The sequence below is a fragment of the Pinus tabuliformis genome, chromosome 6, assembly GCF_031772625.1.
Source record: "Pinus tabuliformis cultivar Carrire ecotype Pingquan chromosome 6, CPIR1, whole genome shotgun sequence".
NCBI classification, from domain to species: domain Eukaryota; kingdom Viridiplantae; phylum Streptophyta; class Pinopsida; order Pinales; family Pinaceae; genus Pinus; species Pinus tabuliformis.
The window spans coordinates 197,053,454-197,072,365 of record NC_142292.1 but is presented as its reverse complement, the minus strand read 5'-3'; the positions used below and the strand labels follow the sequence as shown (position 1 = coordinate 197,072,365).

General features: G+C 37.6%; 1 protein-coding gene across 20 annotated transcripts in view; it reads right to left on the bottom strand.

The window, feature by feature from the left end:
• LOC149258140 (uncharacterized) overlaps positions 1–18,912 on the bottom strand; it is a 393,208-nt gene that overhangs the window by 123,631 nt on the left and 250,665 nt on the right. For 19 of the 20 annotated variants that reach the window (XM_089414748.1, XM_089414744.1, XM_089414758.1 and 16 more), the window contains one exon: positions 572–625. The exons of the other annotated variant lie outside the window; for it this stretch is intronic. In XM_089414748.1, coding sequence (XP_089270874.1) covers positions 572–625 — 54 coding nt within the window. The remainder of the gene's footprint in view (positions 1–571; positions 626–18,912) is intronic. 20 annotated transcript variants of the gene reach the window in all.

Genomic DNA, 18,912 nt, shown 5'->3' with positions numbered 1-18,912 from the left:
TAAAATTCTAGCCTTTTTTTAATTCAGTAGATTTGATCTACAAAGAAGTCATTAATCAGGTGCTAGGGTTAGAAAATTAATACTTAGGTTGTCATGGTGAGTGTCTTGGTATCATTTGGTGTTTAAAGGCTTATCTTGGAAGTTCTATGGTGGAGACTCTGTTATATCTTTGAAGTTTTACTACATTCAAGGATGATACAGTTTTGGCAGTTTTGAAACAGCACAGCAGTTTTGACCATGACGAATATCCAGCAATCCAAATTTTCTCCTTGGTTGTTACCAAATACACTAGGAGCAAGTGTATTAAAGTTCAAGGGAATGATGCACCCCAACAAGAGCCCATCATCAGCTATCAGTTTAGGGGAACATCATTGTTTTTCATTTCTTCAAAACTTAAGATTAGTTAAGTAAACTACTTCTTAAATAAAAATAGACAAAACTTAAGCTTAAAATTAGCTTTGTCACATTATTTTCCTTCTATATTGGATGTTTGACGATGTCAATATTTTTTAGAGAAAACTTCCATGTTTAAATACAAAATAATATCTCAAACTTTTAAGCAAGTAATCACCTCTGCAATAGATGAATTAATTTCTGCATACTGAAGCAAGGACTTTGCAAGCACCTACACAAAAAGCATAGAATAAGCTTCCTAGACTCATTATCAAATACAACTAATGTCAAAAAAACCATACATATATTTGTTGAAAATGTAAAAACTAACAATATTAAGAATGTTAAAGATGTTGCATAGAAAAAACTACCATCCTCACAGTCTTACCCTGAAAGCTATCATTGAGGAGCCTTGACAATGGACTCCTAAAGTCTTTTGTTTTTTGTTGACTTCAACACCCAAACACCTATTGTTTCAGCAATTATGTAACATTGGCATCTCTAAGTCCATTGTCACTATCATGAGGCTTTGTGAGTCTATGGTGGGACAATTTCAGAGAGCATGTTACGAACAAAGTTCGTACTCTGTAATAATCTTCAGAACACTTGGTACACGAAGATATCCATTGAGGATAATAAATATATATATTGAACAGTGTATAAAGAATTGATATGAGATGTGATTCTTCACAATTTTTTCTTGAAGGTGGATATTCCCTAGGATTCCCACGGTCTATGACTACGCGAGAACACTATTTTCTTACAAGTGGTTGATTTACTTGCAGCCCCAGAGATTCTCAATGATAATTATTTGCCGGAGTGGTAATCTTACTAAGTTTGGATTATTAGTCTGTGCAAAAAAACTCGTCCCTATGCCTCAATACTCAAAGCGGCTAAATTGGTGGTCAACGAACAGAGGGATGGCAACTGATTATGTACGGAACTCCGGAGTGGCAAGAAGAGACTTCAAATTCAAATGGTGGCTAGTCAAGGAAGTGCAGTGGTTGCAATGGTACTTCGCCTTTGGCGGCAAGTATAGCAGTGGTCACAAAAGGTGTTGGTGGACACATGGGAAGTGACCAAGGCTAGGCTGAGGTGACGGTTATGGCGGCGCATTAGCCACCTGTCAGGCGGTAACGGCAGCTGAAAAGACGACTGTAGGTCAATTTGATTTTTTATTTTTTTGTTTTTTTAAATAATTTGATTTTCTATTTTTTTACTTATTTTTCATTTATTTTTTTTAACTCTCTTTTTTCTCTACCTTACATATATGATTTTTTTTCTTTGACATTTTTTTTTAATTTCCTATATATAAGATATTTGTTTTCATTTCTTTTTCTTCTTTTTCTTTTTTTATTTATGGCCAAAGGCCTTACGGCAAGATCGAGAATCTCCAAACAATATTTTTGTGGCTAAAAGCCCCGATTGCAATAGTAATGAACTTGACGAAGATTGATGGCTAATGATCATATCACACTGGCTTTGTGCAATGGTTGAGCAACCAAAGGATCGAACAGCATTGATACCAATGTTAAGAACAAAATTAGTACTCTGCAATAATCTTTAAAATACTTGGTACACGAAAACATTCATTGAGGATAAAAATATATATTGAATATTATATAAAAGAATTGATATGAGATGAGATTGTTACAAATGAGGGACCGTTTATATACCTAGGTAGGTGCCCTTTCATGAACAGTCATGTCCTTAGGGACATGCCTCTTCATTAACTAATTACTATTTAATTAACTATTTTTTATTATCCTTTATATATTTATAATGTCACATAATTTTTGAAACAAAATGGAGTCTAAGTCAGAAATGAAGGAAGATTTTTAGAAACTTCACTCAGCGTTGCTCTAGTGCTATTTAGAATTAAGCGGACTCTGGCAGGAAAACATGTTATTATTTCTATCTCTCCTGCTGAAAATAAAATTTATATAAACTCTAAACTCACAAACCAATTGGTGGATCCGGAGGCAAATATAATAAAAAAAGTAGATCGTTGGGATAAAAAACAATATGGCATAACCAATTTACAATTAAACATTGGGGATTATACTTTTATATCGAAATTCTCTGTTCGATCCCAATGGAAGGATCAAAGTGACGTTGTGTTGGATTCACCCTGGATGGAAACCCTAGGCTCCATTCTAAATACGAAAAAGAAGTTTTTGACATTTTCCTACAAAAAGAAAAAAATAATACTACAGGATGTTACATTGAAACCAAATTTTGTAACGCCAGAAGACATAAAAGATATCTCAAAAGTAGTTCTTCAAGAAAACCAAAAGGCAATGCAAAATATTCAGAAAGAAGTTGAAAAGATTATCGCAAAAAAAAAAATGAAGAAGTTACTCGCCTCAAGGGCCACAGCGAGAACTTGTTGACACAAATTAAGAAACTTAAAAATGACAAGAAATCTTTAAAAAAAAAATTAGAAGAACTCATCACAAAAAACGTATCAAAGTCTTCAAACATAATTGTCCAAGTTGAAGAAAAAGGAACGAATATCTATTAAGCAATATTAGAACTCAAGAACATGACAAACCAGTTGAAGGGAAAACATATTTAGATGTTACAGTTCAAACGATGAAACATCCAAATGAAGATTTTGTAACCAACTCAACAACAATAGTACCTAAAGTAAATCAGAAAGTTGTCACACGCATGATAAGGGAAAATTAAACCACAGGAACTCGTTATCAACATCTGAATCACAAGAGCAGACAACTCAATCAGTCTGCATACATGTATCACTCATAACAAAAACAATGAACTTATGTTCTGAAGACTACTATTGTCAGTGAAATTCAGTCTTGTAACAGCAATTCACACGAAGTATCCAATAACCACAAAATTCCATAGAAGATTAATTTAGGATGGTCAAATCCCTTCTCAGTACAACAATTATATTTATCACTCCAAGGATCTTATCATCTTGTATCAATGAAGATCACAACTTGAAGAATTTCGAAACTTGCGAATGGATTACAAGATAGAGAAACAAGAGGACACACCCTGTCATCAATAAGCTTTGAGGACAAATCTTTTTGGAGAGGAAGGCAATGTTATGAATATAATTCATATAAAAATAATATAAATATAAACATATAAAGAATAATAAAGAATAGTTAGTTAAATAGTAATTAGTTAATGAAGAGGCATGTCCCTAAGGACATGACCGTTCATGAAAGCACACCTGCCTAGGTATATAAGTGGGCCTTCATATGTAACAATCACATCTCATATCAATTCTTTTATATAATACTTAATATATATTTTTATACTCCTAGATGTCTTCGTGTACCAAGTGTCTTGAAGATTATTGCAGAGTATGAACTTTGTCCATATCAAAGCGCATAGTTTTTTTTACTTTATCAATAGCACTATTGGCATCAAACAAGGCTACAACCTCTCCCCAACAAAATTTGCATCAATGTTATCAAAACCAGACAAGTCAATAAAATGGTAGACCCCCTAGAGTGAGAACTAGCCAAACCGATTAAAATTACGGACCAAAAAACTAGTCAACCAAAAACACATAAAATATTCAAAGTTTAAAGAAAAAACATATATATTCACGTGCATACATATAAATCCAAACAGTTATACGCAAATAAGAAAAAGTTCTCATTTATATAACATGTAAGGGTGCACACAACCAAAATAGCATCGAGTGCAATCCATCTCTGAAATGGAAATACATCAACAAACAGGGCCTAGATGGCCTCTAGAATCCAAAAAAAAAATCATGCTACAACAAATACCTACATATCATCAAAATCTTTGCCTATATTCAAATCTTCATCATCAATATCACTCTCTAAGAATTAAAATAAGATAGAAAAAGCTTAGCATGTCAATTCAAGATTTTGTTTGAGCAATGGGTACATTTTTAGTGGGATCATGATATAGGATTTCAATAATCAATGCCACTAAAATCAAGGTACATAGAGGGGTTGATGCTCTTTGATTAAATGTTAGTTCCATACCCTAGTACATGAAAAAATCCAATGGAAACAAGCAATCCCCCCAGTCCTGAAATACTTAAACACTGTTAAGTCTGTTGGATTTTGAGTGAGATCTAAATTTTGCTTTCTCCATATGAAATCCGATGAGTTCAGAACCAATCTCAAACATCTTCAGTCAATTAAAGGAAATGTTAAAATTTAAGTAAAAGGATGAAAATGAAAGATTTCACCAGTCTGAACCAATTTGTCCCTCCAATTAGTCGAACCAGTCGGTTCCGACCAGTCCAGTCCAATTCTAATAACATTTGCATTGATGAGTACAAAGAGCTCCTTAGAGAAAACACATGCAAATGACGGTTGTACACTACATCTGCTGAAAAAAGTAACTAGGTTCGGTCTTCATAATGACATGTGTAATTGTGATTTTATGTAATTGATGTAAAAACGAAAAATAAAATTATTTTTGTAATGCTTGAATCATGGGTTTCATGATCAAGGAATTTTATTTTTAAGTAACGCTCCCATTGTGAGCTCTTAGGATTGGTCATAAAGTCAAATTGAGTCAATGTCATGTATGAAAGACCCTTCTTGGGCATGTTACATGTGTATGTAAGTCATTGAAAAGAGTAAAAAGATCCCCCAAGACCAAGCTCAAGAACTTCCAACAAGTCAACCTCAAGATGAAGTGATGAACCTACACCAAAGGACATGTCGGCCTAGATCTCAGTCAAGTCAGCTTATGTACATAGGCAAACCACTAAAAATAGGCAACTCAACCTTCATTTGAGCACAAGAAATTCAATCAAGGTCTGAAGCAAGAAAAAGTGCGAGAAAAACACAAGAAGAGCCTCCATCCAAGCGAAGAAGAAGAGACTAAAGGCCAAGCTATTTTGGATCTGTTTTAGGGCTATTTTTTTGTCACACGTGCGAAGGGATCTAGGGTTTCGATTTGTTGCAGACAAGATGAATTACAGTCACACCAAAGTTTTTAAGATTGATATTAACAAGGTCTACGTGGAGGGCTGATAAAATTTGCATCAATGTCATCAAAACCAGACAAGTCATCGAAATGGTAGACCCCCTAGAGTGAGAACTAGCCAAAACCGATAAAAAATACGGACCAAAAAACTAGTCAACCAAAAACACATAAAATATTCAAAGTTTAAAGAAAAAACATATATATTCACGTGCATCCATATAAATTCAAAATAGTTATATGTAAATAAGAAAAAGTTCTCATTTATATAGCATGTAAGGGTGCACACAACCAAAATAGCATCGAGTGCAATCCATCTCTGAATTGGAAATACATCAACAAACAGGCCCTAGATGGCCTCTAGAATCCAAAAAAAACATCATGTTACAACAAATACCTACATATCATCAAAATCTTTGCCTATATTCGAATCTTCGTCATCAATATCACCCTCTAAGAATTAAACTAAGATAGAAAAAGCTTAGCATGTCAATTCAAGATTTTGTTTGAGCAATGGGTATATTTTTAGTGGGATCATGATATAGGATTTCAATAATCAATGCCACTAAAATCAAGGTACATAGAGGAGTTGGTGCTCTTTGATTAAATGTTAGTTCCATACCGTAGTACATGAAAAAATCCAATGGAAACAAGCAATCCCCCCAGTCCTAAAATACTTAAACACTGTTAATTCTGTTGGATTTTGAGTGAGATCTAGAATTTTGCTTTCTCCATATGAAATTTGATGAGTTCGGAACCAATCTCAAACATCTTCAGTCAATTAATTGAAATGTTGAAAATTTAAGTAAAAGGATGAAAATGAAAGATTTCACCAGTTTTTCCCTCCAATTAGTTGAACCAGTCGATTCCAACCAGTCCAGTCCAATTCTGATAACATTTGCATTGATGAGTACAAAGAGCTCCTTAAAGAAAACACATGCAGATGACGGTTGTACACTACATCTGTTGAAAAATGTAACTAGGCTCGGTCTTCATAATGACATGTGTAATTGTGATTTTATGTAATTGATGTAAAGACGAAAATAAAATTATTTTTGTAATGCTTGAATCATGGGTTTCATGATCAAGGAATTTTATTTTTAGGTAAGACACCCATTGTGAGCTCTTAGGATTGGTCATAAAGTCAAATTGAGTCAATGTCATGTATGAAGGAACCTTCATAGGCATGTTACATGTGTATGTAAGTCATTGAAAAGAGTAAAAGGATCCCCCAAGACCAAGCTCAAGAACTTCCAACAAGTCGGCCTCAAGATGAAGTGATGAACCTACACCAAAGGATATGTCGGCCTAGATCTCAGTCAAGTCGGCTTATGTACATAGGAAAACCACTAAAAATAGGCAACTCAGCCTTCATTTGAGCACAAGAAATTCGGTCAAGGTCTGAAGCAAGAAAAAGTGGGAGAAACACACAAGAAGAGCCTCCATCCAAGCGAAGATGAAGAGACTAAAAGCCGAGCTATTTTGGATATGTTTTAGGGCTATTTTTTGTCACACATGCGAAGGGATCTATGGTTTCGATCTGCTACAGATAGGATGAATTACAATCACACCAAAGTTTTTAAGATTGATATTAACAAGGTCTACTTGGAGGGCTGAGTTCACTAAGAAGGCAAGTAAGGCAAAGCGAACACATATGGGGGCAAATCTCTTCATGATCTCCTCCCTCATGTAACCTAGGGTTTTCGAAGGGAAGGCCGAAAAGTTGCATAAAGTGCAAGTGAACCGAATTGCAGTAAAGAGTACGAGGTTGCAATAAGAGTGTTGCTAAGATCGAAGTTCAAGTCTGGAAACAAGCTCAAGTATAAAGGTGACTTGGTCTTGGAGGAATCTAGGTCAACAGTCTAGGTCATGGTCTTGGTATTCGTTAATTGAAGTCTCTATAAGAAGAAGAATTCGTTTGGGTTTTCCTCTCAAGTTGGAGAGGTTTTGGCCTGTTACCGCTCAAACTAGCAGAGGGCATAAAAGGGACTCCTACAGGGACAACAGCTAGATCAAAGGGCAATGATGGAGGCTTAGCCCACTGTCACCTCAGCTAAGACTCCCTACTCTTTACGGCCTTTCACAAATGGGAGGATACCCGTTATATAAAAGGTCACTCTTGAAAGATGAATCAACCAATGGATGTGAAGTGACCCTAATAATCCTTTCCTAGAAGGGTTTTAAGAATAGAGCTTACTTGCTTGTTAAGCAAGGTACAAAGATTTCTAGGATGAGGAGGTAAGGATTTGAGGGTCAGGTTAGAGGAATGTGCCTTATGAAGGAGTTTCCCCATCCTAAAATCCTTATTGGACTTGACTTCCCAAATGGTTCTTCAAGATTTGACTTTTCAAAAATGCAAGACCAAAAGGGACCAAGTGGACCCAGCCTAGGTTAAGGGGAAAGAATTTAGCAACCAATGATGTTTTTAACCCAGACATGGAACGGGGAAGGATCAAAGCAAAAAATTTCACTTAAAGGTGTCAAATTGATCCTATGAGGCACTAGCCTTGGGAATACTAGGGCAAAGTTTGATCTCGGAGCTAGGGCTTGGGTTATCTCACAACTCCACCGTCAGAATGGCTTCAAAATTGGAGGAGGCCTTAAGGACACACTAGCGCAGGAGAGGCTAGGAGATCAAACATTTTGGTTGGCTACTTCGTCAAGAAAGTGATTCCCTAGGTGACCCAACTTGAATAGACCTAGAAGAAGGTGAAAAGGAATTGATTTTTGAGTGACCACCTCTTGGTAGATCAGTGCCTTAGTCTTGGGAGAATGGAGTCTAGGATAAATATGAATGAGGACCTTGTTTCTTGGTCAAGGAGGCCTTAAGACTACTTCACTTGTCTTCTAGGGCAAGGGGAAGCAACCTTACAGCTTTATACTTCGACTTGCAAAAGGTGATGGCTTATCAAGATGAATTTAGTGATAGAATTATCCCTAGGAAATTTCATTCAAAATTACATGGCCCATACATTGAGAGATGCTATATAGAGACAAAATTCCACAATTTAAGCAGTAAATGCATGCAGCAATTAGCCTTGAAAATAGAGAAATTCCCAATCCAATGTAAATGACAAAGTAAAATAAGAATAACACTAAGAGCGTCTACTTAAATGTAATAGAACATATCCAACCATCAACAATTTGACAATAGAGAAGCGCTGAGATATGATGAACCAAATCCAAACATCAAAATTCATCCATGCTCCAATTCATCCTCCATGAAAAAGTGTGAAATTCTCTAAAGAGAAGACAGATCCAATCCAAAGTGATCATCAAATAATGAACTCATTTCACTTGTATTTATACACTATTGAGGAGTTTGAATTAGTCTCTTACGCCTACATAAGCCCCAAAAATAAAATAATGTGCTCATAATCTAACTTTTGGTAACAAGCCCACCAAACTAGCTCACAAATGAAATAATAAGCCTCTTAAGAGGTCAAATGATAAATAACACATGTCGTAAGGCCCTCCGAGAGCCTTAATGAGGCCCATAGGTGCCATAATGAAAAATAGGACCTTCAAAAGTGATGGACAAGGGGTTGGCCCCTTGTTCTCCAAACAATAAACTTGTGGTGCTCCCGGTGGGTATAGGGGGCACAATAATAACCTCATGGGTTTCCAAATGAGTCGAAGATGTCTGTAGATCAGCTATGAGGGCTCTGATAATGGTGTAGGTGATGCCACATCATCCTACAAATCTTGGGTCAGCTGCCAAGTGCATGGTACATTTGTGTGGTTGGTTGGGCAAAGGTGAACCAGGGGCATCATCCTCGTCCAATAGGTGGATCTCGAGCAATCTCTGAACATCCTCGGGGATCCATGGAGTGCTTTCTACTACTGTGGAGGCCCATGGCTCTCAACACACACCCTACATGTGCCAATGTAGCCCTCTGGAGGGTTAGGACCCCGTATAGGGAGACCAAACCCAAGATGGAGACCATATGCAATCTTGCATAAGATCCAATGCGTCCCCTAGCCTTCCAGTACAACAAGTCATTAGAGAAATAGAGTAAAAAAGCTTACAAACCATGGACCACATGTGGGGACTTCATAAGTTCATAATGGTCTGGCCTTCCATTATGGCCTTTGGCATGCGCTAATGTCTCCAAACTCTAAATGGGGTTAACCAAGTATCCTATTAGGGGGTTTCAACTTCTAAAGGGGTTAATATGTTCAAGGTACATCTTTTAAGAGGTGGTGGTATGTGATAGAGAGGTGAATGAAGTAGGGATTCAGAAGGGGCGGCCCTGGGCCACATGCTAGGGTACAAGGGTAACTAATAAAAGGGAAGCCCACACTTGGGTATATAATGTATAGGAGGGAGAAATCGTGGTACATGAAGTGCCCCGACCTTGACTTTTCCACCCTTATTTATATGCCTTTTGCCCTTTTGTGATTTTTCTTTGATTAACTGCTCAGGGCTCAAGGGGTAAGAGCATGATGTGTGAGATATAGCAGAGGATACCCCCTTTTAAGGTAGTGTGGTTCATTGCCCACCAAGGGTTGGGATGATCATGGGTTCCTATATGATGAAGAAGGCTCATAGAACCTATAGGAACCAAGGTAATGGCCATGATGATGGAGTAGAGCTCATGTATTGGCTTCTGCCCACATGCTAAATGTGTTTGTCCTAGCCATCTTTTTCATTTTGTGGTATATTTTCCTGTTGAATGTGGCCAATTACGCTTATTCTTTTCTTTTTAGTTCCATCAACCGTTGGAGCATCATTCCAGGCCTGACCCAAGGTGTGGGCAAGGGGAAGGGGAGAACTAGTGTTAATTATAGATAACAATGGTATGTTCTATGCTTATCTCAATTTACTTCAATGTTCCTTAAGCAGCCCAAAGACAATATCCAATAATTTCCAGTAGCAATCACATTAACCATTAATCACATTGGCAGTAAATTCAGATAGAACATAAAAACAAATGCAGAAGACAAGCCAAGACAAGAGGACACCAGATTGTGAAAAATCTATCACTGCAACAACTGATTTACTTTACCTACTTATTTTCCAATAAGTTATTTACGAAATTCCTTCAATAAACATTAAAAAAATTATGCTGCAAATATCACACCATAATACAAAAACAAACACATGCACAAGAATCAACACAACACAGATATTTTGAACAACAATCCCCGGAAAAACACAATGTGGGAAAACCGGTGCAGCAAGGGAATATTTTGTTGAAATTTGGTATCTTTGGCCTAGGGAAAAGTGTCCAAAAGAATTTAATTTTTCTCCTAAAGTGACTTTATAATTTTATAAAGTTAAATCTAATTTAAAAGTGACTTTAAGTGATAAAGTTACTAAGTCTAATTTTAAAGTGACTTTTATAAAGTCAATGAAAAATTAGAAAGGAAAAGTGACTGGAAATAAATGACTAAGTGGGTCTTTATTAAAGTGGGGTCAATTAAAAAATAAAAAGTGAGATTTAAATGAGCATTTAATCTCAGCCATTGATCTAAATCTATTTCAGCCATTGGATTTATAGATCACCCAAAAGTCACTTGGATCACCCAAAAGTCACTTGGAGTTATATTAAGGGAGGAAAAGGAGGAAAAGGTCACATTCGATTCAATTCTTTCATGAGCAGATTGAGAGAAGGAGAGCAAGAGAGTAAGGGAGATTTATGGGTGGTGTAACAGCTGCGGAGTATCAGCAGCAGTGTATCAGCAGCGGAGTATCAGCGGCGGTGTATCAGCAGCGGTGTAACAGCAACGGAGTATCAGCAGCGGTGTATCAGCAACGGTGTATCAGCAGCAGAGTATCAGCAGTGGTGTATCAGCAGCGGTGTATCAGCAGCGAAGTATCAGCAGCGGTGTAACAGCAGTGGAGTATCAACAACGGTGTATCAACAGCGGTGTAACAGCAGCGGAGTATCAGCTGCGGAGTAACAGCAGTGGAGTAACAGCAGCGGAGTATCAGCAAGGCTGAGTTTCAGCAAGGCTGAGATAAGTTGTAAAAGTCTGTTTGCTGATTTTTTTTGCTGAACATTTCTTTTACTGTAAAAAGGCATTTTCCAGAAATAAAGAAGAGCTCTCAAACTGGTTTTCCCCAAGAGTTGTAGGGGGTTTTTCCAGGGTCACATTGACCAAAAATCTCAGTGTTTAAATGTGTTTTAATCGCTGTTTATTACTGCTGATTTTTATTTCTGCAATTTCCAGCATTCTGTAAAATTTCCAGAATTTGTGTTTTCAGCAAATTTATTTTTTTCAGCTTGTTAAATGTATGGTTATGGGAAAGAGCATTTAACTATATGGGAGAAATAAGGAGAAACTGAAAACCAGGGTGGGAAATGAGAAATTTCTACATATTTTATTATTCAACAATTCTTCAGTACAACAGGGTGTCAAACTAGCTTACCCAACAGAGAGAAAAATTCTCCATCACTTCTCCCAATCTTAGCATCAACCTCGCTGACCTCTGCATAGATCCCAGACACTCGACGTCAGCCCCTGCCTCTTTGCGTCAGTACTGGGCCTCTCTGCGTCACCCACACAAGCCCTCTAGTAACTGTGCAGTCTGCTGCTGCCTCTACGTCTGCCTAAGACGCTCTGTGTCTACCTCTCCAACCTCTGCGCTGGTCTTCTGGTGCTGCTCCCGACTCTCTGTTTCGTACTCGCTGCCTCCTGCTGCTCTCCAGACCACTAATTCGAATTTCTTAGCTAACCCTGCTCCAAAAATTGAACTGATTGGTCTCCCTCAGTGTGTCCTCCAACTGACCCTCAAGCCTCTTCTTACACTTTTCTCGTTGGTCCATCAACAACCGAGATTAAATCTCTAATCAACAGCTAAGATTATATTTGGCTTGATCCATGAGTTTTGGACCGTTCTAATCCAGTTTTATATTAATACCCCTTAATATTTTATTTTACCTAAGTTTAGACTTAGGAACTCCATTAAAAATATTAATTATTTTAATATCTCCCAAACCGGTTAGACTCTGCCCAAACCATTTCTGGGTCTTGGAGATCTCATGTTTTTTAGCTTCTCCATCAATTTTCATGGCTAGAGCACATCTAATGCTACCCCAAATCAACACTCCCTCTTAGCAAGGACTGTGCTCTAGTAATACTCCTCACTCAGTATCACTGTGATTATCCAGCATCGGTCCCTGTGCTAATGCTAGGCCTCCCTGCCCAACATCCTCTGCATTGTTGCATCCTGTATTGTTGCCCATGGTCCTGCCACTACCACTGTTGCATCTGTATGGCAGCTCCCTCTGCATTTGTGTTGTTGTTGGTCCCTTCTTCCAACACTACATCTGCACTGCAACTCCCTTTGCCACGTTCCACCGTGTTATTGCTGACTGCTATCGCATTGCAACATCACCCCCATTTCTACTACTGAAATGGATTCTTTATCATCCCCATCCTTACCCTGAAATAATCAAACTTTCTTCTTCCAAGGGCATTGGTGAGGATGTCTGCCACTTGTTCTCTTGTAGGAGTGTAGCTCAACTGTACAGTGCCTCATTGGACAGTCTCTGACAAAGTGACATCAGATATCAATATGCTTTGACCGATCATGAAACGCTAGATTCTCTGAGAGCTTGATGCAACTCTGATTATCGCACATGATCCTGGTTGCCTCCAATTTTCTTCGGAATAGGTTCACAAGCAGTTTTTTGAGCCATATGGCCTCACACAAAGTTCTGCTCGCCTCGTTGTATTTCCCGAACCGGTTGATTCCCAGCTGGTTCTCCTTCATCCCATTTCTCTATAGGGTCTACCCCCCTTAGCTTGCTGTAGGGAGACAGCTTAAACGGAGAGATTGGGGATCCGGGTGACAACCCCCAATCTGAGCATTGTCGCGGTGCCTACACATTCTGTGCGACAACATTTTTTGGCGCCGCTACCGGGGTTAGAGTTTTTCTGTCCTTGGTTTCTTCGATATTCATCTCATTTCTTTCCTCTCATCCCTTTCGCCTCTCACCAGGATAAGTTCCTTGTCCTTGGCTCCTTGCTTTCTGGTTATTCCATGTTAGACTTTTTGTCCGGGTGGTGACTTCACTTCATCTATCTTTTGCAAGAGTGTATACTAGAAGACATCCAAGTAGTTTGGTTAATCCTGCTCTTGATCCTGAAAGGGCTCTCAGAGCATGATTACACAAACTCTCTTCTCGTACCCTTCTTTTTAATCTCAGACAAGAAGCCCTCTCTGATATCCATTTGCTTTTTACTAGCCTAGTCGAGCACGAAATCATGGACATATTTGCCCCTTGTAACTTTGCTAACATTCAAAGTTATCCCAATGATATTCCAAAGCATGGGATGGATAAGTTGCCTATCTTTCAGGGCAATAATGCAATTAGCGCTAATTCTCATCTAAAATCTTTTAGTTCATGGTTGGGTAAGTATGCAAGGACTGCTGATTTTAATCATGAAGATGTAAAAATGACCCTTTTTGTTCTTACCTTGGAGGGGGATGCTTTAGATTGGTTTACGAAAAAGCCTCAAAATTCATTTGATTCTCTACAATCAATTGTTAATGCCTTTAAGGAAAAGTATGGAGATAAGAGAGAAGGGAGACATCTCGTAAAAGCTATCAGTATCATTAAAAAGATAGAAAATGAGAGCGCAGAAGAATTTAATAAGAGGTTCAATGATATCATTAAGGAATTACCTCAAGATCATAAACCTACTGATAAATCTCTTCGAGACTTTTATATTGATGCCTTTAGCCCTGAAACTTCTTATGAGTTAACACGTGCTAAACTTCCTGATTATGGGGATTGTCAAGATTTAGCAGTAGAGCTTGAAAAGGATAAGGCATCATCTGGGAAGTCTGAAATCCCAGGTTTTGATAGGGCTTCAAGGAAATTGAAAGAACCTAAAGGAAAAGAGGTTCAGGAACCTGATAACGATGTTGTTCAAAAATTACTACAAAAAATTGAAAGTGTGGAGATTAACCAAGTGAAATTAACCTCTAACCATGCTAAGGAAATAACTACTTTGCAGAATAGGTTGGTCCAGATGGAAAGAGCTCAAACGCAAAATTTCGAGCCTAGAAATAATAATAATAATCGAAATAACAATTGGCAGAAAAAAGGTCAATCTAGTGAGCAGAGACCACATAATCCGCTTGAACATACTAATTTCATCGATGATATTCCGCCTTATTGTCGAGCTTGTGATGCTCTTCATGAGGAGGCTACATGTCCCATAGTTAGAAGGATTTTGGATAATGGAATGTTTGGGGCAAGTAATCAAATAAATGTAGTGGGTAAAGAGTTTCCTTTGTCTATGAAAGACTAGATGGAAGTTAAGGAAAACAGTCGTGATGTTATGCATCCCACATCAGCTTTTAGTATAAATAATTTCGAGAATGAAGATGATATTATGATTAAATTATATGGCGAAAAACCTTCTCCAGAGCAAATCATGGAAATTGCTAAAGATAAGGGTTTAATTTATCAAAGAAGGGATAAAGATCAAAGTGGGAATCAAATTCCCCCTCGAATTTTTAACCCGAGTTCAAACTCTGGATTAGATGTCGATTTGGGAAGTTGGTTTAATAATGCAAAAATCTAGGTTCCCGTCTCCGAGATTGTGAAAATTCCTTCCCAAAGGGCTAAGTTACTAAAAGCTATTGAAGCTCCTCAAGTGAATGTTTCTCAACAGGAAGCTTCGGAAGTTGATTATCAGGATGCTCCTATATATTTGCAAAGTTAAGATTCGGATAATAAGGATCATCAGCCTTTCTTTATCACTTTGATGGTTAATGGATATAAATTGAATAATTGTATGTTGGATTCTGGTGCATCAGCTTGTGTCATGACTAAGAGGGTCATGGAACAACTAAATTTAAGAGTTTCTAGGCCTTACTACAATATATGTGCCATGGATTCTAAGAAAATTGAAGTTCACGGTTTGATCAAGGATTTACAGGTTCATTTACCAATTTACCCTGACATTATGATCGTTATGGACATTGTCGTTGTTGATGTGCCTGATGCTTGGGTTATGCTTTTATCAAGAAAATGGGACTCTGATCTAGGAGGGAGTATTCAAATGAATTGGTCATATGATATGATTCCTTCTCCTAGAGGTGATGGTTTTGTGAGACTTAATAGAGAGCCCGAGAAAAGATTCCATGTTGACGATCCTAAGAGACCTCATAATGAGATAATTAAAGAACAATCTGACATTGGGAATTATGCTATCCTATCTAATTTCATAGTTCTTCCCGATGATAAGGTTGGAAAAAAGATTAGGGATCTCAATGATAAAGTTTGGTACATGTATTTTGATGGTGCATCATCTAGGTATGGTAAAGATGCATGAATAGTATTAAAATCACCCCTTGGTCATATTTTAAAGTTTGCCTATCGATTGGAATTTGAAGCAACCACCAACGTTGCTGAGTATGAAGCTTTGTTGTTGGGTCTTGAGTTGGCAAAGGCTTTAAGAATTAAGTTGCTTAGCATCAAGGGGGATTCTGACTTAATTATCATGCAAATTAAAAATAAATTTACATTTAAAAATCAAAGGTTAAAGAGTTATCGAAATGTTGTATGGGATACTATGGAGTATTTTGATGCCCTTGACCTTGAGGCCATCCCAAGAGAGCAGAATAATTCGGCAGATGAGCTTGTTGTAGCTGCTTCTACTTTGCAGTTATCTGATGGGCTGATTAAGGATAAGATAAAAATGGAAGTCACAAAACTACATTCACCACACCATCGGGTACTTTCGAATATATTAGAATGCCATTTAGGTTAACCAATGTTGGGGCTACATTTCAAAGGGCTATGGATTATGCCTTCAAGGGTTTAATTGGGAAGTTTATCGAAATTTATCAGGATGATCTTATAGTTTTTTCTAAGGATGGTATTAGTCATATAAGTCATCTTAGGCAAGTTTTTGATAGATGTAGAGAGTACAAGATTTCTTTAAATCCCGCTAAGTCTGTTTTTGGAGTAACTGAAGGGAAATTACTTGGTCACATCATTTCTAAAGATGGAATCAAGATTGATACTAAAAGAGTTGAGGCACTCCAAAAGATTCCTCTTCCCCATAATCTTAAATCCCTTCAGTCTTTTCTTCGAAAAACAAATTTTCTTAGAAGATTTATTCCAAATTATGTGGAAGTAGCTAAGCCTATTCAAAGTCTTCTGAAAAAAGATGTAAAATTTGTTTGGCAAGAAGATCGCAAAAAGGCCTTTTAGGAAATCAAAGGCGCTATTGCAAAAGCCCCTGTTTTAGTTAGTCCAGATTACTCTAAGGATTTCATGATTTTCTCTTTCTCTTCTGAAGATACCATTGCGGGTGTCTTATTGAAGAAAAATAAGGATGGTCACAAGCAGCCTATTGCTTTCATGAGTAGAGTGCTTCAAAATTCTGAATTAAAGTACAATACCATGGAAAAGTAAGCCTATGCCTTAGTCAAATCTCTTAAGCATTTCAAGACTTACGTGGGTTATTCCAAAATCATTGCTTTTGTCCCACATTCTGCGGTTAAAGATATATTGAATCAAACTGATTGTTTAGGGACTCATGCTAGGTGGGTTACTAAAATACAAGAATATGATTTAGAGATTAGACCCACCAAATTAGTCAAATGCCAAGGCTTGGCTCAAATGATGACCGAAGGTAATGAAAAAGCTCTGGGTTTGATTTGTCTTAACGATCTATCTTCGCCTGAGTTGCAAAGGTTAGGAGAGCAAGAGTGGTATAAGGACATTATTTATTACTTGTTAAATCTTACATGTCCTAACCATTTAGTCGCTCATAAGAGAAGGGCTCTTAGATTAAAAGCCACTAAGTATTGCCTCATGAAGGATGATCTTGCATGGAGAAATCCTAAGGGCATAATACTTAGGTGTGTTGATGAAATTGAGTCCAAGAAGTTAGTTTCTGAGTTTCATTCGGGGTTTTGTGGTGGTCATTATGCTACTAGAACTACTGCCCACAAAATTCTAAAAGCTAGTTATTATTGGCCTTCAATTTTTTCTGACGTGCATAAGTTTGTTAGGAGTTGCCAAGCCTGCCAATTGTTCACTGGGAAACAGAAGCTTGTTGCCCTGCCCTTACAACCTGTCGTTGTGGAGGCACCTTTTCAGCATTGGGGTCTGGACTTCATCGGGAAGTTTCATGAAAATTCTAGCAATGGCTACTCATGGATTTTGACTGCTACCGATTATTTTACTAAATGGGTTGAAGCCATCCCTGCTAAGAATGCCACTGAAAAGGTCATTATGGATTTCATTGAAAATAATATCATTACTAGATTTGGTGTCCCTGCTAAGATCACTACTGATAATGCCAAAGCTTTTAGTTCTTCGGATTTTTCATCTTTTTGTTTCAAGTATGGCATTGTTTTATCTCATTCATCAAATTACTATCCTCAGGGTAATGGACTTGCTGAATCAAGTAATAAAAATCTCATAACCATTATCAAAAAGATAGTAGGGGATAATAAAAGATCTTGGGATAGCAAAATCAAGTATGCTCTATGGGCAGATAGGATCACTAAAAAGAAAGCTACTAGTAAAAGCCCCTTTGAATTGGTTTATGGCTTGGATGTAACTTTACCTGTGCACCTGAAATTGCCAGCTTATCAACTCCTTCAGCATTTTTCCACTAATAAAGATGGTGTTCAACATAGAATTGATCAGACTGTGGAGTTGGATGAAACTCGTAGGACAACTTTTGATAATATATGTAAAAGTTAATCTAACATTAAGAAAAGCTTTGATAAATCAGCTCAATCTAAATCTTTGCAGGTTGGAGATATGGTACTCCTTTGGGATCGCAAGAATGAAAAACCGGGAAAACATAAGAAGTTTGAGAGTTTGTGGCTGGGACCATACATTATCCTAGATATTGTTGGGCCAAATTCATTCCACTTGAGCAGATTGGCTGGCGATCCACTTGACTTACCTGCGAATGGCCAAATGCTCAAGCTATTCTTCAAAGATAACATCCGATGCCATGGGGCATCCTCTGTATTATATTTCTAACCCTACACCTTGTCATTTCAGCATTTCATTTATGTTTTAGGATTAGATTTACTTTTCATGTTACTAGATAGTTAATAAATGAAGAGATTATATATTTCCTGCGCTTAATGTTATATGATGATTTTTGGATGGATGCTACTTATGTTTTGTTGTGTGTTGCATGGATGCAGATTCTGGATTCTCACATTCCTACAATGCAGCAACGTGTCCCCAAGTAGAGCCAAATATTGACCACCACGTGTCAACGACCCATAGCAGTACACCCCCTTTTTTCGCAAAGGGATAGCGCTTGATCAACATGTCCGTGCCGTTCGACTATCATCATCAGCCTGATCATGTTATATTGTAAACCCTTTCTGCATGTGTAAATTATAAATAATCTCAACAGATCCGTGTCGTGTATGTAGTTGCCTAGGTAAACCTAATTTTTTGATGACAATATACATTCCGAAAGGTTTTTTGACGCACCTATCCATGGTCAGCAGAGTTTTCCTTCAGCCTTACCCCAAAGCCAGAATGGATTTTGTCACCAGAATGTTAGGGGAGTCTTAGTGTGCTAGATTGAGTCTATGTAAAAATGATTTGGGAA